This window comes from Lampetra planeri, chromosome 39 (genome assembly GCF_965212315.1).
Source record: "Lampetra planeri chromosome 39, kcLamPlan1.2.h2, whole genome shotgun sequence".
In the NCBI taxonomy this organism is placed as follows: domain Eukaryota; kingdom Metazoa; phylum Chordata; class Hyperoartia; order Petromyzontiformes; family Petromyzontidae; genus Lampetra; species Lampetra planeri.
Window position 1 is genome coordinate 7102967 of NC_136145.1, and position 24159 is coordinate 7127125.

Here is a 24159-nt window from a genome sequence, read left to right on the forward strand (position 1 = left end):
CAGAATCTGAAGGCGCAGGGTGCCGGCTCAGCATCTAGGCCCAGTAATTTTGTAACTGACGAACTCCCACCAGGGTCACGAGGGTGGAGTGCGCGCGCGACCGACCATTGTCGGACCGCCGCAGTGTATCGCCGCGAGCGCTGCGTGACGGGCGAGCCAACGGGCGAGCGAGGGGACTGGTAGATGAGGCTCGGCCGGCCGGTCGGGGCGGTCGTCGGCAGAATCCGCGTCCGCCACGGGCCCCGTGGTGTTTTGTGCCGCTTCGTGGGAAACCGCGGCGGTTGCCAACCGCCGTGTCCAGACCCGCACCTCCGATTAGCACGCTTGGCTACGTACGGTGCGACAGAAGTTCAACGTGCGTACGTGATCCCAACTCGGCACGCTTGGCTTGCGGCGAGGCATCGTCGAGCGCGAGGCATGTGCTCGCGTCTGCCGGCAGCGCTCGCCATTAAAAGCAAACTAAACCAAAGTTTAGGGGTCCCCCCCCCAAGCAGCTCAGGGGGGGGTGTGGGGGGTCTCGGACAGATTGGCGATTAAAATTTGGAGGTTCGCGTCATATCTCAGCGTGAACTCGGACGCTCGATTGTTATTGTTGTTTGAAAATAACACGAGAATAGGAAACACAAACTTGTGGTTGAGAAGGGGGCGCGTGTGGATCACACAAAGCATCAGCCATGATCAGTCTACTGCTGGATGAAGGCCTCCCCCAAGCCGTTGCACTTGGTACATAACGGAATGTGGTCCGTGACTAGCCAGCGAACGTCTTTTGAAATTGAGTACCCTCGCCGCCGCCGCCACCGCCGCTGCCCCTGCCGGTTCACCGTGAGCTGCCGAAACCCAACCGACGTGTTTGGAGTTCAGTAGTAGACTCAAATAAATAAATAAACAAATAAATAGGTAGGCGGATTGAGGACCTGCCGCTGCGGTTAGCGCACCGCGCTCTGAATCCGGCAATCCGAGTTGGTTTCCCAGCCACGGCCAACATCGGTGGCGAAAGAATATCTGAACAGGTATCTGGGCACCCCACTTCACCACACCCCGCAATGGCCCACGTGGTGAAGCATGGTTATGGTTGCCACTTTCTCCACCGACCAAACCCAGGCGGCGTATTCCTCACTCGGCGCACGGCTCTATCGGCACCGCGCAGTGTCCTCAAATAAAGCTCAACCACAATGCCGGGTACCAGGAGTCGGCACAAATCAATTCCCCGTCGCCCGAATGCAGAAGCCACTTGCCCTGACTGTCCGGGTCAGTCCGGGGGATCCGGACTTAGGCGACCCCAAGTCCGGATCCGGCAACCCCAATGACTGAAAAGCGTGGGGCAGGCTTCATCTAGCAGTGGATTGATGTTAGAGCGAGAGCGCCGAGAGTAAACGTGAGGGAGGAACGAACCAAAAGAGTAGCCGCGCTCTGTCAGCATGGCTGTATTGTTTTTGCAGCGCGATTGTTAACCGGATTCGGCGCGACGAGAGGTTGCGTAAGACCGACCGGAGGAATGTACAGTGTTAAGTGGCAGGTGAGGGCCCATGTAGAGATGATGAATATCTGGCTGGAGAGGCAAAAAAAAAACAACAGACAAAGATCCCCCGTATAGCCTAAACGGACTTGAGGCAAGTGCTGTTAGCGAGCACCTATGAAGGCCGGCACGGCACTCGGGGGTGGGTGGCCAGCACCACGCTCGGCCGCCTTTGTCTCCCTACTGGCGATGTTTGCACACCGCACCAGGTACTCATCTGAGGCTGAGTCGACTTAGGGGAGCCCCAGGGCCATTTCAGGTAATCGTCACTGGTTGTTGACGACGAGCGGCAATCGAACCCGGGTGGCTGGGTTCGGACCGCAGCGCGCAAACCGCCACATTCCCACTCCCCGCAGCCCAGAGGTCGCAAACGGGTTTTGATTCCTTACCCGTACCCGGCCGCACCAGGGTCGCAATCGGGTACCCGTACCCGGCTAGCCGTACCCGGCCGGGTATCGATAGGGTACGGGTACCCGATTGCGACCTCTGGGATGAAGTCATGTTGCAGGCGCGGGTGGGTTGATTCTAGGAACTTAAATCGTGAGAAGAGACAAGACGTTGGGAAATGAGTGACAAACGGTTACTCACCAGTGACTCACAGCCTACCCGTACCCGTACCCAGCCGCACCAGGGTCGCAAACGGGTACCCGTACTCGGCCAGGTACGGGTAGCCGGGTATCGGGTAGGGTACGGGTATCGGGTACCCAGTTGCGACCTTTGCCGCAGCCACATGGACACACGTCAACGTGAACTTTGCACGGCGATGCTCGCCGGGCAGCTAGGCGGCGGCGGCAGCGCTAACGCCTGTCGTGCCTTGCAGCAAGAAGGGCCTGGGCTAGATTCCCGACCGGGGCGTCTCTGTATGCGGTCCGTGTTTTCTCTCCCCTCCTCTTCTGCATTGTTCTCCTCTGGGTTCTCCGGTTTCCTCCTTGTATAGCTAACAAACAAAAGACACGGGCATTGGGCCACGCATCCCAATGCTGAATAATTACCTGCAAATTACTCAATTGGGGATTACGTTAGAGCAACGTTGCCCTCGACTGCAAAACACCTGACAGGACCCTCCCTGTCAAATAGTCTTGAGACTCAGTGAAGCTTTGTATGTACGTTGAACTTCTTTCGCACCGTACGTAAGGAACCGTGCCAATCGGAGGTGCTGGGGAAGGACAACAGACTAAACACAACAACAAGCAGTTCTAAAGAAATAAGTTTTCAATCTAGATGATTTGAAAGTGCATCGCTCCAGTGGCTTCCTAATATCGGAAGGAAGAACTTTCCAGACGGCCGAAGAAACGCACCTGAAAGCGCCACGCGATGCGGTGACGAGCGGAGTTTGCGTGGTGATGGTTTATGCTCATGACAAGATTCTTGGGTTTCGGCCATCCATTTAGTACGTACGCATGGGAGGGGGAGGGGGGGTTAACCCAAATCCGTACGGCTGGTCCAATGACAATGTACGTACGCATAGGAAACGGGGGGGGGGGGGGGGGGGTGAAGCCTCGATAATTATTTGTCTCCATTGGCATTCAAATGAGTTAAATCATCCGGCGGTGGACTATGTTTGCTTAAACACGTCAATATTATTACTCCGTGATCTTTTCTGCGTGGATTAAATATCGGTCGTTTCCTAGGATTCGGGGGGGGGGGGGGTGCGTCAATCGTACGTACGCAGGTCGGGGGGGGGGGGGAGTGTAAAAAGTACGGGTGCGTACTAAATTGATGGTCCCTAAACAAGCTTCACGCAAATTATTCCAGTGAGATCACTCATGGCAACATCGCTGTCCCCCCCCCCACTACAAAAAACTTTGTCGAAACTTCCTTGAAAAAAAGTCTTGAGACTCCATGGGGCTTTCTTGGGCTACACGGCAGTGGACGCGGTCATCCCGTTAGGGTCATTCCGTGTCGAGATTTTGCTGATATTCTGTGTCGTGGCAGTTACGCATTAGGAATTAACCCAGGCCAAATGTTTCAGCTCGGTGCTGAATGGTCACTGACCTGCGTCCCCTTTAGTCGGGGGGGGGGGGGGACAAAAACCTCGACGATATTTTGGCGATCTAAAACCCGGTCATTGAGAAATGACGTTAGCCCTGTGAATACTTCTGTGGTGCTCATTGACATAGTTGCTGCTGTAGTACAATACACCTGCACTTGAGTCGTGTGATGCTGCTCGGAGATCGTTGTCTCGTGGGGTTAGGTGCTACATTTGGGCAAGGGTCTGGTTGGCTAATGTAGTTAAGGCCAGGGTTAGAGCTCGTTAGGGCCTGGTTGGCTAGTGCAATTAGTGCTAGGGTTTGGATAGGGCCTGGTTGAATAGTGTAGTTAGGGATAACTTTGGATGGTTTGTGTAGTCAGGGCTAGGGTTCGGATAGGGCCTGGTTGGCTAGTGTAGTCAGGGCTAGGGTTGGGATAGGGCCTGGTTGGCTAGTGTAGTTAGGGATAACTTTGGTTGGCTCGTATAGTCAGGGCTAGGGTTGGGATAGGGCCTGGTTGGCTAGAGTTGTGAGAGCTTGCGTCTGGTTGGCTATCGTCTGGTTACGGATAGGGTGATGTTCGTGTGATAATTGTTTTTTTACCCTTTTATCTGGCAACAAAACGGACACCTTTTTGTCAGTTTTGTTGCCAGATAAAAGGGTAAAAAACCAATTATCATATTTTGCTACTGGCTAAGGAGGTTCCAATGGTGATGTTCGTGTCTAGTTTGCTATGTTGGGATTAGGAGTCAAGTGGGTGTGTTGCTGGCGAGTGTGGCTAACGGGAGGGCTTGTGTTAGGCTGGCGAGTGCCCTCTGCGCCCATCCCGCAGAGGTTTCCGTTTCCATTTTCGGTGTCAAGAAACTGGGTGGGGACGAGCGGCGCTCCTCCGTGCTCATTGAAGCACAGCGGTGACTCTTCTTCCGCTCGCTGCGAGAAAAATAACGTGCGCCGATGCCGGCCGGCGCGATGGGTGATCGAGAGCTGGGCGGCGGCGATGAAAGTGTCGTGACGGGCGACGTCCTCCTCCCAGACAATTAGAATCGAGATGTGCGGTGTGAGTCATCGGGAAGACGCGGGCTCGGCCGCCGTCGGGCGACAGTGGGGCGCGGGCGCACACCCCGTGGTTTTGTTGCCGGGCGTGTGGGAGCGGCGGAACAGGTGACGGCTTGCTCGCGATTCTTCTGCGGATCCACGGCGGGGCCCCTCACACGACCCCGAGCGGTTCGTCGCCTCCCGAACTCCGTTGGCTCCTTTGTGCGGGGGCCATCGAGTGAGTGTCGTGATGCGCTAATTGCAGTTATGAGCTACAATCCGGTCAGGCGACTCGGTGGCAGAGCGAGTAGCCCGCATTCTTGGGGGTTGAAAATTCAGATCTCTTGTTTGGGGTCCCTGACTCTCCAACCGTTGGTTCCCAAGGATCGCCCCCCACCCTATGCCGATTGGCCGGCATTTTTGGATCATTGAGTTGAACAAAACCGTTCTCTCCAGCGCTCTGCGGCATTCTGCGACGCACGCGCAGTAACCTTTGACCCTCGCTGTCATTGGCCGCAGGGCCTCCTTCACCCCGCGCATCAGCAAACACTGCACTGTGGCAGCCCTCGTACACACTGTCTTCTCACCTCATAGCCACACCCTCATTTTAACCCAATCCTCGTCATCACCATCTCCAACATCACTGCATCCAGCGCGTTTAAGTGTCACAATTCGGTCGCAACAGATCAACGCTTTAATTAATATTGCTCTACACTTTAATCGCGGAGGTCAGAACACCGCAGGGGCAGATGCGGCTCTCTCCTGCGCTAACGGACATTTAAAAGTTTACCCGCAGCTTCACTGCGGTCACCAATCTCAAACCAACGACCACAAGGTGTAACGCCACCGCCCGCTCCGATCATTCGCCGGCAGCCTTTTGGGAATTCGCCACGAGGCTGCTTCTGAAGCCCCCCACGGACTGTCCCTCTATCCTTGACACGAGCATTGTTACACACTCCCAACCAATTCTAGATTTGAAGCTTTCGTGACTGCAAGGATTCATATTCTTGGGTTTTTTCGGTAAAGTCACGTAGGTAAAAAAATACAAATTAATAAAAGCTAAATAAAATAAAATAAAATTCACGACGTTTCGGAGGCAACACAAGCTTCCGTCTTCAGGTTGAACCGTCACAGCACGCTTGTTGTATCAAGTAAATGAGAAATTCCAAGAGATACTACCCCGTATATATACTGGTTGAGGGGGGGGAGGAGCCAGGACAGGCCCCCTTTTTATTATTATGGTAAGGTTGGTGCGGCTGAAACGTCGTGATTTTTATTTTATTTTTATTTTACTTTTATTAATTTTAACTTTTTTTACCTACGTGACTTTACCGAAAAAACCCAAGAATATGACTCCCAACCACCTCCCCCGTCGTACAGAAGAATAACCTGCACGAGCTCTGCGTACGAAATCTCTCCTTATTACACTGGTCAACACACTTTTTCTGGCATAAGGTATTCCAACGGCTTTCGGGTAATTTTGGGGTGCCGATTCCAAATCTGGCATCAGTTTTTGTCTATCGCGTCAGGTTTTTGAGATATCAAATATTGTATTTTCAATAAAAACTGCAGAAGAAAAATATTAAATAAATGTGGATATCTACATAAAATTATATTATAAACACACTATCCTAAAAGTACAGCACCATATTTTTACACTAAAGCAGTCACTGACTCATAACAACTTGCAATCATAAGTGACAGAGTTAATTTCGGGTAAAATCAATGAAAATGGGGTATGCCGATAGCATAAAACGAGATGTGATAGAGCAAATCTGAGATCAGATTTGAAATCGGCACCCTGAAATTAGTCTAAAACAGCTGCAAAAGTCCAGGCCAGAAAAAAATGTTTTTTTGTTGTTGACCAGTGTTGTTTTGTACGGACTCAAAGCGTTTAAGCTCGGCGCCCTGGCTGGAGTCTCGCTGCCCGTCAATGTCATCTCCCGCTCTGCGTTCCCACTGCCTGGCTCTCGCTACGAACACCGGGTGCAGAGGTTGCCGCTCCCCTCGTGGGTCTTGCCGTGGCCATGCCGCAGATGAAAGGGCCCGCAACCGCTGAGATCCCGGGTTTGAATCCGGGTGTCGGCCACACATTGATTAAACCTCAGCGCATTCGTAAATAACACCGTGGCCTTAAATGGGAACAATATAACATAGGTGACATTTTGGGAATTGGCCCTTCTTTATAATGAGCCTGGATTCTCAAGTGTATTGATTTGATAGTCTTGGCCACTAATTGTTTGGTATTAAATAATATAAATTATTATTGTTTGAATTATTATAAAATATTAAAATACAAAATCTTGACACTTTTTTTTACAAATAAATGCATGTATAAATGAATCGCGATTTGGTTTTAAATGTAACGATGCAACATATCGCTGCATTGCAAACCGTGCAAGGAGAGACGCACGGTGAATAATGCATCGATTGCAACTCTCGCTGCAGTCCCTGGAGCTTGCTGGATTTACCGGAGCTATGAAAACCCCGCGCATCCTGCAGAACCTGTCATCGTAATACGATGCAATGGGTGGGTGGGCAGCCGTGTCCACCTCTCCTCGAATTCGACACGAATCCCAGAGGCACCGGCAAATATAATAATCATAATCACGTTCATTGCCACGCGGTAATCCCAACAACTTGGGGCCCACCGCTACTGCCGCCTCCGCCACCGCTACTGCCGCCTCCGCCGCCGCCTTAACCCTCGCCTGACCCCCTGCCTTGCCGCATTTAAATTCCAGGAAAATATTGAAGTGCAACTGTACGCGGTGATTTCTGGCAGCTATACACGGTGGATTTCGTGAGCCAATTGTCGAGGCATTATTATTGATGCGTGCACGGCCGCGGAATGATCATTAGGGGCCCTGTGAAAGTCACGGTTTCGCCCCGGAGCCTTGCAAGTCGGACTATTCCCGCACGTCTTGCTAAAACGTTGTTTAGTAAACACGGAGGCCCACGTTGGCAGTGGTGTGGCGTTGCAAGCAACGGTTCCAGCAAACGCGACGTCCTCTTCCGTTAACGCCGCTGCCTCGTTGTCGGGCCGCGGCTCCTCACTGTTTCTCGCAAGTGCCGCTCCGGCTTCTGGTTGCGGCAATTACCGCGTTAGCATTTACTTCCCCACCCCCCCCCCCCCGAACTATGTCATCTGCACTGCGGTATTTCACGCGAGGGCATTGCACGCGCGGCAGAGGCTCGGCTGGAGAACGTTGAGCGGCACGTCGCGGCGGCAGCGGCGTGCTGCTGCCTGCGTTAGGAGCACGGACGCGTCGCTTGAGGTAGCGGTCATGGCAGATCGGCGAGTCCACGCGGCGCTTTTTAATTAAATTCCTCTCGACCAGATATTGACGCGTGGCTACGACGTGGTACGTGGCGATCCTGCCTCCCCCCCACCGGTCTAAATTAAACAGTTACCAAGTAAAGCCATAATACAGGTTTTTTTTTTAGTTAGATCGCCAATTAGTAAGGTTTTTTACGTAAACAGAACATGCCAATTCGTTACTAGTACAGCACACCCGTGTGTTGGAGAGTACATCCACAACATTTACAATCTGAGTACATTTCGTCAGTAATCGCAACCAGCATCATCAGGTGGCAGCCAGATTTGTGGTAAATTATCCAGGTAATGCCCACTAAGCTATGTAGCACTTTTTCAAAAGCGACCTGGCTATCACAAATAATTGCTCAACGAAGTGGCTAATCATCAAGTGGAAATGTATAGCAGCCAAATACTCTGAACCTGGTGATGTTGATTCTAAATGTGGAGGGAAAAACTGGAGGGCCTGGAGAAAAATCCACGCGACCACGGGGAGAGAGAGAGACACCGCAGACTCCAAATATACAGCAGCAGGCGTCAGGGTCGGGATCGAACCCGCGACCTCCTGTATACCAGGCGAGGTAGTTAACATCTCCTAGCCACCTAGGTGCCCCAAATTGAGACCCGTGTTGTGTTATGTTGGCATTAATTGTATCACGGAGAGACTGCCTCCCAACATAGGAATGTGGAATTACCGCTGAGAGGAGCACGGCTGCGCGCCCGTTCGTGCCGGGCGGCACTGTGACCGGACGGACCACGTCGTTACTGAGCGCGTTCGGCTGCTCTCGTTGTCCCTGGGTGTGATGGTGGTGGTGGTGGTGGCGGTGTTTGTGGCGGTGGTGCTGGTGGTGGCGGTGGTGGTGCCGGTGGTGGCATGCAAACAAACGAGCGGCTAAAATACAGCAAGTTGGCACAGCAGGGGGCGCACAGCTGGTGCATCTGCCAGTCATCTCAGTCAACCCATGGCACCTGCTGGGTCTGTCCCGCCACCTCCTGTGAGCGAGCCTTCGACACTTCACGTTGCCTTAAATTGCACCTGCGCTGGCACAGGCGCCGTGGTGACTTCACCGCCACTTAGTGGTGAATGGCGCTGGGTGTTGTTGTTGGCTGCTGGTGGCTTTGGGCTCACTCCACGTGTCTCTCTCTCTCTCTCCCTCCCCGTGTGTTTTCCCGCAGTTTGTTAGCGAGAAGGTGGGCGGAGCGGAGGGGACGAAGCTCGACGATGACTTCCTGGAGATGGAAAAGGTTTGTGGCGCTTGGCTGCGCGGTTATTCAATTACCACCGATTGTATCCCAAGTGGGGTTGCTGCCACTGTGGTTTCGTGGATTCTAACGAGGATTGGACGTCATCTCAGACTTTGGAATGACTCCCTTTTTCTGACTTATTCCAACCTCGCTACACTCAAGAAACGTGTTAGCGAGCTTATTTGTTTACATCTTCAACGGTGCTGTTTGTTGCTGACCACTTGCTATATTTTGGGCCTTCGGGCCCTTGTGCTCAGCGACCGTGATAGAACGTAAAAGTAAAGAGATACTGCATCCCGTGCCTCGCCCCCCCCCACCTCCCCACCCACCCCGGATCTTCGACTGCGTCGTCCGAGCCAGTGGTCGTGGAACTGTTGACACGCGTGATCCATCTCGCACGACACGTGGCGCTGGCCGTGGTGTATGTATGTTGTTTGTTGTTGTTGTTGTTGAACTTCTTTCGCACTGTATGTTTGCCGACTGTGCTAATCGGAGGTGCGAGGATAAACCAGAGTTCGCGCGATGGTTTCTGCTCCTTGACCAGATCAGCAAGGTGGCGTGGTTCACTTCTGGCAAGCGCTTTGTGTGTGACGAGTGCGACCTTCTAATGCCTTCGTTCGGCGTGCGTCTGATGGTGCGACACGCGCGTGCAGAAAATTGACACGACCCAGAAGGCAGTGGTGGACATTGTCACCAAGACTCAGGAGTACCTGCAGCCCAACCCAGGTACCTTCCTTCTCCTCCCGCTCGTCTCCCACTGCTGTTTGACTGCTTCGCCTTTTTCGCCGTGGGTGGTCGTGGTGGTGGCGGCACTGGGGACCGTACCCGGCGCTTGACTTTTAAGCCGGTCGATCCGCAACACTGTCGCGGGATTTGTTTTGGCACCCAGCCGCATCCATCTTCACCTTATTGTGTGTTCTGAAAAAATAATGAATTTGAGGACATGAAAGTGACGCGTGTGCGTTGGGTTCCGTCGCGCTCTCCGACATGCCCTTGTCATCGCGACGTTACGATCCGAACTGTGCAGCGAGATGTCATCGCCTTACCCTGCAGGGCCAAATACTGTCAGTGCCGTTTTTTTATATCGCCGAGGTTTTAGACAACGGTTGGATTAATTTGGCTCATTTTCTTTCGGTCAGATCCCTAATAGCAACACAACCATATGACTAAGAAGGTGTTTATTTTGGATCATCATTGCCAGAGTGATCATGGGCCCCCTGTCACAGACAGACATACAGAGTTCATTGTAAAACTCTTTCAACCTGACGTGGAAAGCGTCACAACGAACCCCTGTAGCCTCAGCCTTGCCACGTCTAAAAAAATTGCATTGGCAGGCCTGGTTTATTGATTAATTGCTTGTTGTTTATTGATTGGCTATGGAAGCACTTGGAATGCATTTGCTCGAGTGGGTCGGTGGTTGGGATCGGGTGGTGGCTGGGTGAGTGGCTGTGAGGGGGCTGCGTGGCTGGGTGGGGGGGTAAGTGAGAGGCTGGGAGGGTGGCTGGGAGAGTGGCTGAGTGACTGGGGTGGTGCGTAGCTGGGTGGGTGGTGGGGGAGGGTGGGTGGGTGAGTATGTGACTTGGTGGCTGCACGGATGGCTGGTGGGTAGCCGGGTGGTTGGCTGGCGTTGCGCGTGCTGTGTAAGCGTGCTGCCCTCGGGGTGAAATTCCCAGCGCGAGCTTGAGGTGGTGGCGGCGGTGGTGGCGCTGGTAGTGGGGCGGGGTGGGGATCACGACAAGGAGGAGCAGGCCTCCTCTGGAATAATTCCTGTCTCCTCTGTGAGCTTTAATAACGGCCGCCCCTCTTCACTCCCTGTCGCTAAATATGAAGTGGAGAGTGGGGGTGTTGCAAAGCCGCGCCGTGTCAGCTGAAATTCCGCCAGAGGTCAACACGGGCACTGGCCTCGCCAAGCGCGACTAATTACGCTGTAGATCGTTGTCACGGCGGGCACTGGACATCAATGTCAATGGGAGCGAGTTTGGGGGGTCTCCTCTGTGTGAATTTGAGTAATAAATGTAAAGCTATCCAATGCAAGTGGGCACGAGCACAGGACGTGGTGCTGGCAGCGGTGATGACCAGTGGCGGAGATGAACTACTGAGTGGCAGCCTAAGGAGGGGAACGCACCCAAGAGGACGCGCCCCCATGGAGATGGAGTAATGAGATCGGCTCCGATGAATGTGCCGGGAGTCTCGTTTGTTCATTGGAACGTGAGGGATGGCGAGGGCTTGGGGAAGCCTTCGTCTCGCCGTGGGTTGATGATGATTGATGATGGTGAAGCTCGACGGAGCTCCTCCAGAGAGTATCTTTGGCCTACTCTTCCACGCTGGCCAGACGTCTTGGAAGAGGGTGGGATCCCCCGCACTTTACCCCCAACGACACGGGACCTGCCGATCGACTGTGCTGCACGCGCTTCACACTGCCGGGTGGGCAGAGAGACTGGAGGGATTTCAGAAACTCGCACCGTCGCTTGCGCGGCCGCGCCGGGAGGGGCGGCATCGAGCCGGCGACCTCTTAAGTTACGACTGTGACAGCAGCAGCACCCAACTCAAACAGTGACACAGCGATCTCATTTTTCAAGCGGTGCGGTTTTGGCGGCTACCGATCGGGCGCGCTCGAGCGGGCGGACGCGCGTAGACGTTCATTGCACGCAACGACGATGACAGCGGTGGTGGCGACGGCGCCCTGCTGCTTCTCATGTGACCTTGCGTGGTTGTGCCGGCGCTGTCCCATCGATTGTCGCCACCCGTCCGATCAATTCCGTTCGTGTTGCGGTAAAAAAAAAAACATTCACGGGGCGGGGAAGGGGGTGAGCGGGGGGGGGGGGCAACTCTACGGCAAGTCCCACTGACCCCCGGTTACATTTTACGGCCCCCTGCGAATCCGTACGGATTGTGCGGCTTGTTTGACCGCACTTCACCGCTGCGGTCGGCGTTGTGCGTCGGTGGATGCCGCCACACGGCTGGATTTAAATGACGACCGGCGCCGTTGATTCACTTTGTCGAAATGTGCTGTCTTGGCAGACTTGTGGGTAATGCAGAACTAACATAGCAAAGAAAATGATGGAGTTTGTACGGATTGCCTCAAGGAAATAACATTGCATCCATCTCATGGCAATGGTGAGATGGATGTCCCGAGCAACAGCTGTTTGTTCAGCGAGTCTCATCAGCAGTGAGTATGCCCCAATTGAGGCCAGCACTGTTGGAGTAAGAAAGCCAACGGCCCAGCATTGTGGGGCCTAACCCTGATTAGCGAAATAATGTCAACTTACTTTGCGGGGGAGGCCAAGAGTGCAGGAGCTGTGGCACCCTGGGTTCAAATCCAGGTTTCAGCCCGCCATGTTTTCAAGCGCAGCACATTAAATTCGTGTCTGCAGTGTAGTTGCTCTTGAATTCCAGCGCTGGGAATTGTATAAAGAGTGTAGGTCTGACTGCCATGCGACGAACTTGACTGTGAGTAGCAGGGCGTGCGAGAAAGCGCTGCCCACTACTATGTAGACCAGAGAGCATCTGAAGGGGCCTCAGAGATGGCTCTGTCATATCCGAGTCTGCGGATTAAATAGGGGAAATTGTACTTTCTGCAACAAAAACAAACCTTTACACCATTGGAACCTCATTTGCCAGTAAAAAATTTGATAATTGTTTTTTTACCCTTCTATCTGGCAACAAAACTGACACCTTTTTTTACAAGGAGTCATGTTTGCATAGACCACAATACCAAAAGGCGCCTTTTGGCGTCATCTGGTCCAACCCATGTGAGACTAGGCTCTAAGGAAAGCTGTCTCGGGTGTGGACCAATCAACTTCAAGGACAGTGCATACAGAGTTATGTTTTTTGTTTGCATTATGACTGCAGGTATTGTGGTCTATGCAAACATGACTCCTTGTAAAAAAGGTGTCAGTTTTGTTGCCAGATAGAAGGGTAAAAAAACTATTATTATAACAAAAAACCTCATTTGCTGCCCCCTACATATATTTATGTATTTATAAAACAAATAGTGAATCTTGTTTTAGTTCTTGCACACAGTGGTAGGCCTCTGCTACAGCTTGTGCCAGGCTAAGTGCATTCTTGAAACTACGTGAAGTGCTGAAGGCTTGCTGGCAGGAGGTCTCATAACAGACCCAGGTGATAAGGGAGAAGCCATAGAGGTACCTTCATTTTGTTTGTTGAATGTACCATTCCAGGTGAAGTAACAATTGGTAAGGCAGTGCCTCACCAAAGTTGGTACATCAGGATTTAGTCCCTGTTTGACCAAGTCTTCAATGATTGCTATGGTGTCAGGTACAGGTACCTTGGCGAACAGAGAGGCTACATCGAAGCTGACAAGCAAATCATCTGGAGACAGTGAAATGTCCTTGATTAGAGAAACCAAGCGAGCTGAATTAAGTACTGCTGAGGTGGTCTTGCCCGTGAATGGAAGCAGGGTCTCAGACAGAAATGGGGCCAGTTTGTCGGTAGGTGAGTTGATGGTAGAAACGATAGGACGGAGTGGAGTACCTTCTTTATGGATTTTTGGAAGACAATAAAATCTGGGTGGTCTAGCAGCTGAAGGTTTTGGAGAGAGCTGCTTTTTCGATTATATTAGAGAAGTCGAATTAGTGATGATATTGTTGGTTTTTGTAGCCAGGTGGTTGGTAGGATCTTTGTTGATTTTAGTATAACTGCCATCACATTAAGCAGGTCCTGGATTTTGTTGTTGTATTTGGTTTTATCCATGATGACCGTGGCATTGCCCGTGTCGGCTGAAAGGATGACAATGTCATCTCTCTTTTTCAATTGAGCGAGTTCAGAGCGCTCTTCCCTGCTGATGCTACTAATGGGTTTCTTAGCGTTTTTGAGGATGGCGGCGATTTCAGATCTTGCCACGTCTGCTGGGATGTGACCTAAACCTTTGAGGGCCACGTCACCCTGGGCAAGGATATCATCCACTGGGATGTGACCCAGACCTTTGAGGGCCACGTCACCCTGGGCAAGGATATCATCCACTGGGATGTGACCTAAACCTTTGAGGGCCACGTCAACCTGGGCAAGTATATCATCCACTGGGATGTGACCGAAACCTTTGAGGGCCACGTCACCCTGGGCAAGGATATCATCCACTGGGATGTGACCTAAACCTTTGAGGGCCACGTCAACCTGGGCAAGGATATCATCCACTGGGATGTGACCCAGACCTTTGATGGCCACGTCACCCTGGGCAAGGATATCATCCACTGGGATGTGACCTAAACCTTTGAGGGCCACGTCAACCTGGGCAAGGATATCATCCACTGGGATGTGACCTAAACCTTTGAGGGCCACGTCACCCTGGGCAAGGATATCATCCACTGGGATGTGACCTAAACCTTTGAGCGCCACGTCAACCTGGGCAAGGATATCATCCACTGGGATGTGACCTAAACCTTTGAGGGCCACGTCAACCTGGGCAAGGATATCATCCACTGGGATGTGACCTAAACCTTTGAGGGCTACGTCAACCTGGGCAAGGATATCATCCACTGGGATGTGACCTAAACCTTTGAGGGCCACGTCACCCTGGGCAAGGATATCATCCACTGGGATGTGACCTAAACCTTTGAGGGCCACATCAACCTGGGCAAGGATATCATCCACTGGGATGTGACCTAAACCTTTGAGGGCCACGTCAACCTGGGCAAGGATATCATCCACTGGGATGTGACCTAAACCTTTGAGGGCCACGTCAACCTGGGCAAGGATATCATCCACTGGGATGTGACCTAAACCTTTGAGGGCCACGTCAACCTGGGCAAGGATATCATCCACTGGGATGTGACCTAAACCTTTGAGGGCCACGTCACCCTGGGCAAGGATATCATCTTCTTAGGTTTTTTCGGTAAAGTCACGTAGGTAAAACATCAAAATTAATGAAAATAAAATAAAACAATAATCACGACGTTTCGGAGGCAACACAAGTCTCCGTCATCAGGCGGGACCGTCACAGCCGATGACGGAGACTTGTGTTGCCTCCGAAACGTCGTGATTATTGTTTTATTTGATTTTATTTTCATTAATTTTGATGTTTTACCTACGTGACTTTACCGAAAAAACCTAAGAAGATGATTCCTTGCAGTCACGAAAGCTTCAAATCTAGAAGAAATGATATCATCCACTGGGATGTGTTTGGGGGTGACTGCAAAGTTCAGCCCTCTAACTCGTACCGATTTTAGGCTCTCAGAAATTGGGCTGTTACTCTGATTGATGACAATCTTGTTAACATCTAACTTTTTAACGTGTGGATCTGGCTTCTTTTTTGACAGGGTGTTGAATTTATCAATCGGGTTAACTTTACATTTGGTTGACATTGTCGCGGCTGAAGAAACAGTCATGTTATCTACAAGGTCCCAATCAGATGTGGACATTTTATCTGTTAATTCTAAGTGTGATTGTAAGAGACATAAGTTTAAATGATCAAGTTCAAAACGGAGCAGCCTTATCCTCTCTGAGATTAGCGATAGGCTAGCTTTGAACAAGATCCGTTTAGCGTTAGGAGAAGTGACAGCAGCAGATGTGAGTGTAAATGCAATCGGTATTACCTTGCGGCATCTCTTGAGAAAGGTGAGCGACTCGATCAGGTGAGCCTTCTTGTCTCGAAGTCTGTTAAGAGCTCTAACAGATGCGTGGAAACCCTCCCCATAGAGGTGGTTCAATCTTGATTTGAAGCTTTCGTGACTGCAGGAATCCATACTCTTTGGTTTTTTTCGGTAAAGCAGCCATATACTCGAAATGCATCTTTCTAAAGTTGAATGGTAAACCAGAGGACACAGAGAAACATCCACACGACCGCGGGGAGAGAGAGAGACACCGCAAACTCCAAATATACAGCGGGCGTGAGGGTCTGGATCGAACCCACGACCTCCTGAATACCAGGAGAGGTAGTTAACATCTCTTTCAACAACTGGAGCTCCCGACGCGAAGAGCCTAGCACAACATCATGCCACGGTAGCTTCACGCTGTGGCTGAACCTCTGTGTTTATTGTCAGCAAAGGAAGCAGAGACAAACAGAAGCAGTACGCCCTGAAACGCCGTGTCCAGTACAGACAAACGGCTCTATCAAAAAAAGAGCCAACGCAGGAAATAGAAGTTTATTTTGTTTCAGTGTTTGAAGTTGATTTTTGTTTAACCAGGTGAGGGCTCAAGGGACAAGGATGAGTCACGTTTGCGAGAGTGGCATGGGTCACACAAACATTTCGCGAAAGAAAACAACAACATAAAGACAAAGAGCGGAACATCTAGCAAATATAAAATCGGGGCAAAAACAACCAAAATAGAAAACGGAGCAAAAGCGACTGCGTTACAGAAGGAATACAAATTGCAGCACAAGGCAAATATCGCTGGTACAGAAAATACCTTTCGAAGTAATGCAATTTGGCTCGGGCAAATAACTATTCCAAAAACTGCTTATTGTGAAGTCAAGTGACACAAACACCAGAATGGATGTGCATCAGGTACTCGGGCCTCCTCCCAGCCGCATCCAATTGTCCCAATTACTCACGTCGCCTAATTCGCTGCCTTCCCCGGCTTCTTGCACCCCCTAATGATCCCCCAGTCAAAACACGTTCATATTCGCTCCTCTCGTTTTCTCTACACATGTCCAGTAGCATGTGGCAAAGAGAAGGGGTGGTGGGGGGGTTAAAGAGAGTTAACATCATAAAGATACAAAGCGAAAGCAACGAGGCAGGCAAGACGTGAGCGTGATGGGCAGCGAGCCGCCATCTGATGGACGGCCGTGGTGCTACACGGGAGGGTGGAGGGGGTCATGGGCGTGGGGGGGGGCGTTGAACGTTGCCCGTTAGGCCACGACGGGGCACCTCCCGGTGTGGGAACGCCTCACGAGCTGATCGGCCACGTGGAGATGAGATGGACTCCACTCGTCCCCCTCCTCCGCCCACACGTCCCTCTCCGCTTTGCCTCGAGTCAAGATTCGTGTGCGGTGTTGCCGCCGCCGCCACCGTGGGGTAACGTTTAGCGCTGCGCTTGCGGTCGATTCGATCTCCCGGGCGGTGAATTGGTGACACCGCAGCGAGTCGATCGGCAGGTCGCGTGCGGCGGGGTAACAACGTGGGTACTCCGACCGCTTCCGAGAGGTCCAGCCGGCGTCGAAAGAGTAGGCCAAAAACGCCGTCTGAGAGGGGCTCTCTACGGGTCTCTTTAGCAGAGACCCCTTCCGCCAGCGGGGGCGTGAGCGAGCAATTGCAGGGGCCGCGCCGTTTCGATCGTGGAATGAGGAGGGCACCTGTGGGAGCCTCTTGACCCTTTGACCTTCTGGTATCAATAACACAATCGTGTTACGGTTCGGAGTAATTTCGATCGCCAGTGACCAGATCACCGGGAACACACCCGATCTCGTGAGATCGGGGAAGCTAAGTCGCTCTCTGATGTTGTTGTTGCTGTGTTTGCTTCGTCTGCTGAAGACGTTTCTTGGAATTCTCTAAGCTAGTCGGAGCAATGCGTCGTGGGAAGGAATGGCTCCCAGAAGGGCAACGCTTCTGAATTCACCTCAATTTACCTCTTCTACTCAACAACAACAACCAACAACAACCAACAACAACCAACAACAACAGCAGCAGCAGCGGCAGCAACTGACATTCTCATCGCGCCCGTAACATGAAACAAGAAAACATCTTAGAGCACAGAACGACAAAGCGGGGACGCAGGAGGGGGGGGACCGGCAAGGGAATGAGTGAAAGGAAGCAATTAGAGAGGTCCGAAGGCAAGGGGTTGAAATGTCACATTTTTTTAGAGAGAGAGAGAAGGCAGAGTGGTAAACAGTGCCTCACCCAAAGCCAGTCGCGTTGTGTGCAGTATCTCTCTACACATTGTGACTTGCCTACTGAATTAATTTGAACAAAAATTGCATGTATACTTTGTTTTTGTAAACTGGCTTACGCCCATCAACTCGCTACCCTCAAGAGCTGTCTAACGCACAAGTGGCAGAAACCTGCTTTCAAAATAACTTGCGCAGCGGTTTCTGGCTCAGCGCTCAAACACAAAATATCGGTCAAATTTTTTTTAAGTTAGTTACTTGCAAATTACTTCAATTGGAAACATTCCGCACGTCGCCCCCCCCAACTGCGAAAAAATTCAGCTGGCACCTCTCGAAAAGGAGTTCAGAGACTCAGCGAGGCCCCCCTGGGTAAACGAGTCAAGTAATTATTGCATTTCTGAACCCGTTAGTGACCTCTTCTATGGGAAAATGTAATACATTTACGTCACAAAATAGTTCTGTTTTTTATTGACCCCGAAGGGATGATGGGCTGAGTAGAAAACCCAGCCAGGATTTGAATTGTCACCCTTGCAGGGCTCTGGCCACAGTGTCACCTGGCTGCAGCGTTTGTGAAATTTGGTTTCCCCAATTCAAGTATTCATGGAGCACGTCTTGTGTTTCGCGGCTGTGAACGCTGGGTTAAAATATTCTGCAGTGGTCGCGTGTGCGAGGCAACGTGGACAAACAGGCAGTAACGTCTCATTCATGTATCTCCCTCTCCACATAAAGCATACAACGTATTCTTTTACACAACCAAACGGCCCCACGGCCTTCTGGGAGTGCACAATTTCAGCAGCAAGAGTTCATCGCAAGCTACCTCTGGACCGTTTTTGACATTCAGTGCCTCATCAATGCCGGTGAATGGCCAGATGTGATGAGCACCAACCCTCTCGTTAAGATGCTTGAGACGCAGTGCAGGCAAAGATGTACCTGTAATAGGCAGTACTGTGTGCCAAACAGGTTTCCTATCACTGTTTGACATTGCAGTACAGCAAGCGGGTTCATGACCTGTCCGTGTGGACCTCAATGCCTGCATTTTCTTCAGACTATCTGTTTTTTTCCCACATGTGACATTTTTTTTTAATTCTAAATAAAATTAGCAAAACATCCCCAAACCGGGACCCTGCCCTAAAATAACCTTGAGACTCAGCGAGGCTCTCTGTCCTGATCAAAGAGTTTCCACAACGGTTAAAGCCCCCCAAACAGACGTGCGAAAGAGCATCGGATCGTGACAGCAAGTGCCGGGCTCGGAGCGCAGGAGGGAACTGGATCCCCGGAGCTCCCCCACAACACACGGACGGATCCCGCACGATATCTGCCCAGTGGAATGTTGCAATGGGGACGAATGAAATATTTAAGCGGCCACCTGGCAGGCAAGACAATGCCCTCGGCATCAGAATGAAGGAGGAGGAGGGGGTGGAAGGTGGGGGGGGCCTTTTTGGCAGTGGCATCACGTGGTTGGCGTGGGCCGTGGTGGCGCGTGGCATGGGGTTGAGGGCCCACTTGCTTCATTGTTCCACCTCTTCCCTCGTAGCCCGGCGCCTGGGCCCGTCTTGGCCCCGCAGGCCTCGGTGCAGTTGCGCCGAGTTCCGGCGTAGCTACCGAGTGTGCAGTTGCACTGAGGCCTGCACACGTGACAGCTACGCCGGTTGGTCTGTGTGTCCGAGTGATACTGCTCTGGCCTGTGTCAAATGCAGAGGGCACGTGATGATGATGGTCGTGGTCGTGGGCATCATTATGCTCGTTCGTATGATGTCATCTATATATCTAGGAAAGCCTCAGGGAGTCTTACGGTCATGTTTAGGAGGGCCCTCTGTTCAGATATTTAGGCGAGCCCTCGTTATTGAGTGTTTTGTGGAACGAAACCAGAGGAGCTGGAGGAAACCCATGGTTGTTATAGGTGGCAGCAGGGCTGCGCTATATGGTGATCAGCAGAGGGCAGTGCAGAAAAATCCATTCTGTCCTTCACTGCGTCTCCATCCATGTTCCGCATATTTGCCAAAGACCAAAATTGGTGAACGCAACACAGTGTGCTCGTGAGAATCGATTGTTTACTGTTTATTACGCAAATCATTTGCAGTTGATATGGTGGCGTCACGTTGATGTTAACGTGTCGAACAAAACTATACAATTTCGATTTAAAGCTTTCGTGACTGCAGGGATTCATCTTCTTGGTTCTTTCGGTAAAGTCACGTAGAAGGGAAGTAATAAAATAATAAAAATAAAACAATAAAACAATTCTCACGACGTTTCGGCCACAACGCAAGCAGCCGTCCTCAGGCGAAGAATGAGAACATTATCAAGCTAGGAGCTTATATAGGTGTAGCGAGGAGGAGCGCCTTAACAAAAGAATGTGCATATGAAGAGGAATTTAGCATACCAATGGGCAATGAGTAGGAGGTGGGCGGAGGGGTTTCAAAGTCCCATTATGCCCATGCATTATGCAGGATCAACAGCACCACGGGGGGGCGCAAGGAACAGCGTTAATAAAGGAAAGGAATGTTAATGATATGTAGCTGCATTTACCAAACAACCACGTAGAAAACCAAAGTAAAACCCCTCCGCCCACCTCCTACTCATTGCCCATTGGTATGCTAAATTCCTCTTCATATGCACATTCTTTTGTTAAGGCGCTCCTCCTCGCTACACCTATATAAGCTCCTAGCTTGATAATGTTCTCATTCTTCGCCTGAGGACGGCTGCTTGCGTTGTGGCCGAAACGTCGTGAGAATTGTTTTATTATGTTTTATTTTTTTATTATTTTATTACTTCCCTTCTACGTGACTTTACCGAAAGAACCAAGAAGATGAATCCCTGCAGTCACGAAAGCTTTAAATCGAAATTTAACCGCCTCTACGGGGAGGGTTTCCACATAACTTTGAGATCCTTCAACAAGCTCCGGGATAAGAAGGCTCAGCTAATCGAGTCTCTCACCTTTCTGAAGAGATGCCGCGACTCTAAGGTAATACCAAACGCATTTACACTAACATCTGCTGCTGTAACTTCTTCTAATGCGAAACGAATTCTGTCTAGAACTAGCTTAGCTCTTATCTCAGTTTATATTTTAGTTTTTTATGTAGTTTTTACTTTGGTTTTCTACGTGGTTGTTTGGTAAATGCAGCTACATATCATTAACATTCCTTTCCTTTATTAACGCTGTTCCTTGTGCTATGAACAAGAGCTGTTGCCCGAAACATCACCTTTATTATTTGTTTGAGTGTTAAGTTTAAATTGATTCGTTACACGGATGTTCAGCCAGTTTGCTCCGCTATTGTGCACGGGAGATCGGTGGCTCGTAAGCACAGCAGCAGCAGCAACAACAACAAAGGCGTGAATGTGGTGGCCACACGCAGTGCTACTGACGAACGTGTTTCAGTATTTATTAGTTACTTGTACAATCGAGGAATCAATGCAAACGAGACGGTGACGAACGAGAGAGAGAAAGCGGAGCATTGATTCTCGCGCGTTCGTTCATTCGTCACCCACAGTCGGTGGAAGGAGCATTGGCGCCAAACGTGTGACCCCTTGCGACAGCGTTTGCATGAACCGCTCTTGGCTGCCGTACACCGCCGTCTCGAGTGATTTGTTTGATCCACGGAGCACGGGGGGGAGGAGGAGGGGAGGCGATCACAGGGGGAGCGCCATTCCTTTGAGGGGAGTCGCGGTCCCTCACCTCGACCGCCAACCGAAGCGCACTATTTGCTGCTGGAGTTTGCGCATCAAGACGGGACGACGCGTCCGCAAAGCGACCGATCGCAGGTGCAACGGTGACGTTTCTGACGGAGTCGAACCGTCGGAACATGGACAGAACCCTGAAGGGGTGGCAAGCGATCTAATTTATTCGTGGCAGGGCGGCTCGCGAGATGCCCGGCGACGGCACGGCTTCCCAGGAACCCGCTGTGCAGAGGGAGCAGCGCGCATAGCCCCCCCACCCCCCTCTCTTTCTATCCCGTGGCGTTGCCGGGTCGTGCGCTTCAAGCGTCGTTAGGCGCTGCGTCCGACGTTTCGCTCTGTGCCGGCAGCAACGAGCGGCGCAAGACCAAAACAAATAGACGCCGTCAGCAGAGCTTCACGGCGCCGCCAGCGATCAGACGCAACGGCCTTGTGGGACACGTGTCGTCAAATTGGCGCTGAATTATTGAGCGGAATTCGTGGCGTCGGTCAGAGGTCGCAACCGGGTACCCGATATCCGTACCCTACCCGATACTCGGCTACCTGTACCCGGCTGGGTACGGGTACCCTATTGCGACCCTGGTGCGGCCGGGTACGGGTAGGCCGTGAGTCACTGGTGAGTCACCGTTTGTCACTCATTTCAGGTAAGGTACGGGTACGGGTCGGGAACGGCTACCCGTACCCGGCCGGGTACAGGTACGGGTACCCATTTGCGACCCTGGTGCGGCCGGGTACGGGTACGGGTAAGGAATCAAAATCCGTTTGCGACCTCTGGCGCCGGTCCCTACTCTACGCGCCGTGACTCCCGCGTGGCGGTGCCGCCGGTGCCACGCTGCGCTCGGTGTTAAACGAGAACTCCTTCATCGCCGCCGCCGCTGCCGAAAGAAGTCTCGGCCTCGCTCACAGACGTAATTTTTTTTTAAATAACCCCAAATAAAACACATACTGTACCCTCATCAAACTCTTCCAAAGCAAATATTCCCCCCCCCCTCCTCCTCCCCCCCAGATTTAATTGTGAGCCGTCTTTGTGAAAATTTTGGCTAGCCCTGCTGTGTGGGATCACTCGGTTATTTGACACGTTCCGTAGTTCCAGTGTTTTTCTTAAAACAACACGCACTGATATCGATAACATTGCCGCCGTTCGTCCACGTTTTTTGCTCGGAATCAGCTGAATGAAGTTGTGCACGTGCCGTGTCAGTGTGATCGCTTGACCATGCTTCACCACGCTGGTCGGTGTGGACTTTTCAAGTTTCAAGTTTGCTTTAACCACGTGCGAACTCGAGGAGGGAGCAGGAGAGGGTGGCCTGGAAATGATTTGCTTTTTTTTTCATTGGGAAATTTATGGTGAAATTTCCTTATTTTAATGTAATGTATAGGATTTTAAAGCTAAACATAACCGAGGAATGCCTTTTTTGTGGAAAATTAAAGCTGTAAAAATTTGCCAATTTTGGACAAAAATTACATAGGTCAATATGCCGATTAGCTTTTTTTTGTTTGAAAATTTTATGATGAAATTTCCTAACTTTTAATGGAATATATAGGATTCTAAAGCTAAACACAACCGAGGAATGCCTTTTTGTAGAAAAATAAAGCTGTGAATATTTGGCCAATTTTATGCCGATTTGCTTTTTTTATTTTATGGTGAAATTTCCCAATTTTAATGTAATGTATAGCATTCTAAAGCTAAACACAACCGAGAAATGGCTTTTTTGTTGAAAATTAAAGCTGTAAAAATTTGCCCAATTTTGGCCAACAATGGCATGGCTTAAGTATGCAATCGAGAGAAAAAAAACTTTTCTTCCAAATCAAAGTGAAATCAAAGTGAAATATTGAATTCCCTGTAGCCCGATTCCATGGCAGCTCATCGGTCAGTCATATGTACATCTCCTACGTGTTAAATATTCAACAGGTGTACGGTGACAGCGGCACCGATGCGTAAATAGTAACAGATACGTGTGTCTACGTAATGGGGAAGGAGCACGTTCGGACGTCACTCGCCGCTGTTATTATCTGCGACCAGCAGTATCACCAGGTCGCTGGGTTCATTAGTGCGGTGGTGCGCTAACTGCTGTGCCACAGCTCCCCCGCTCGCCTTTCCCCTTCCACCACTCCGGGGTAAATAATTCAATTGGTATTGAATTTAAAGGCAGCACAAGTTGAATGTAAGTGACTCCTGCTGCACACAAGCAACAGGAGAGCACTCTTCATGCTTGGTGGCCCATAGCCAGGACTAGAAATGGCATACTCCCATTATCACTCGCAACCGCCCACAGAGTGATATATACATTTTAGCTGACCGGAGTGATGATGGGCTCCGTTGAGTTATCGCCAGACTCTGTGTGTGCACCGCAAGGCTACGTTGATGTGTCCATGGAGAAAGTCAGGCGGTGTGTCTCCTTCGTAGATCCATCTGTCCGCGTGAAAGAAAAAAAGTCGGAAGCATTTCTAGCACAACTCATCGGCAGTTCACGAGCGTGGATTCAACCAAGCCTTGCTCTGCTGATGAGACACTCTTGTGTGGAAACCAAGCCAGAGTTTCATTGTATTGGATTAAATTGTGCATTCTCAGAAGGTTGCATGAGAAATACTTTTCTTTTTTTACGTAGAGAGACAGAAATATTAAGGA

The 24159-nt window shown here is 51.0% G+C and overlaps 1 protein-coding gene across 4 annotated transcripts in view; it reads left to right on the top strand.

Moving 5' to 3' along the window:
- Positions 1 to 24159, top strand: part of LOC144731560 (endophilin-A3-like) — a 74643-nt gene that overhangs the window by 21047 nt on the left and 29437 nt on the right. For all 4 annotated transcript variants that reach the window (XM_078612700.1, XM_078612703.1, XM_078612704.1 and 1 more), the window contains exons 2-3: positions 9011 to 9079; positions 9733 to 9805. In XM_078612700.1, coding sequence (XP_078468826.1) covers positions 9011 to 9079; positions 9733 to 9805 — 142 coding nt within the window. The remainder of the gene's footprint in view (positions 1 to 9010; positions 9080 to 9732; positions 9806 to 24159) is intronic.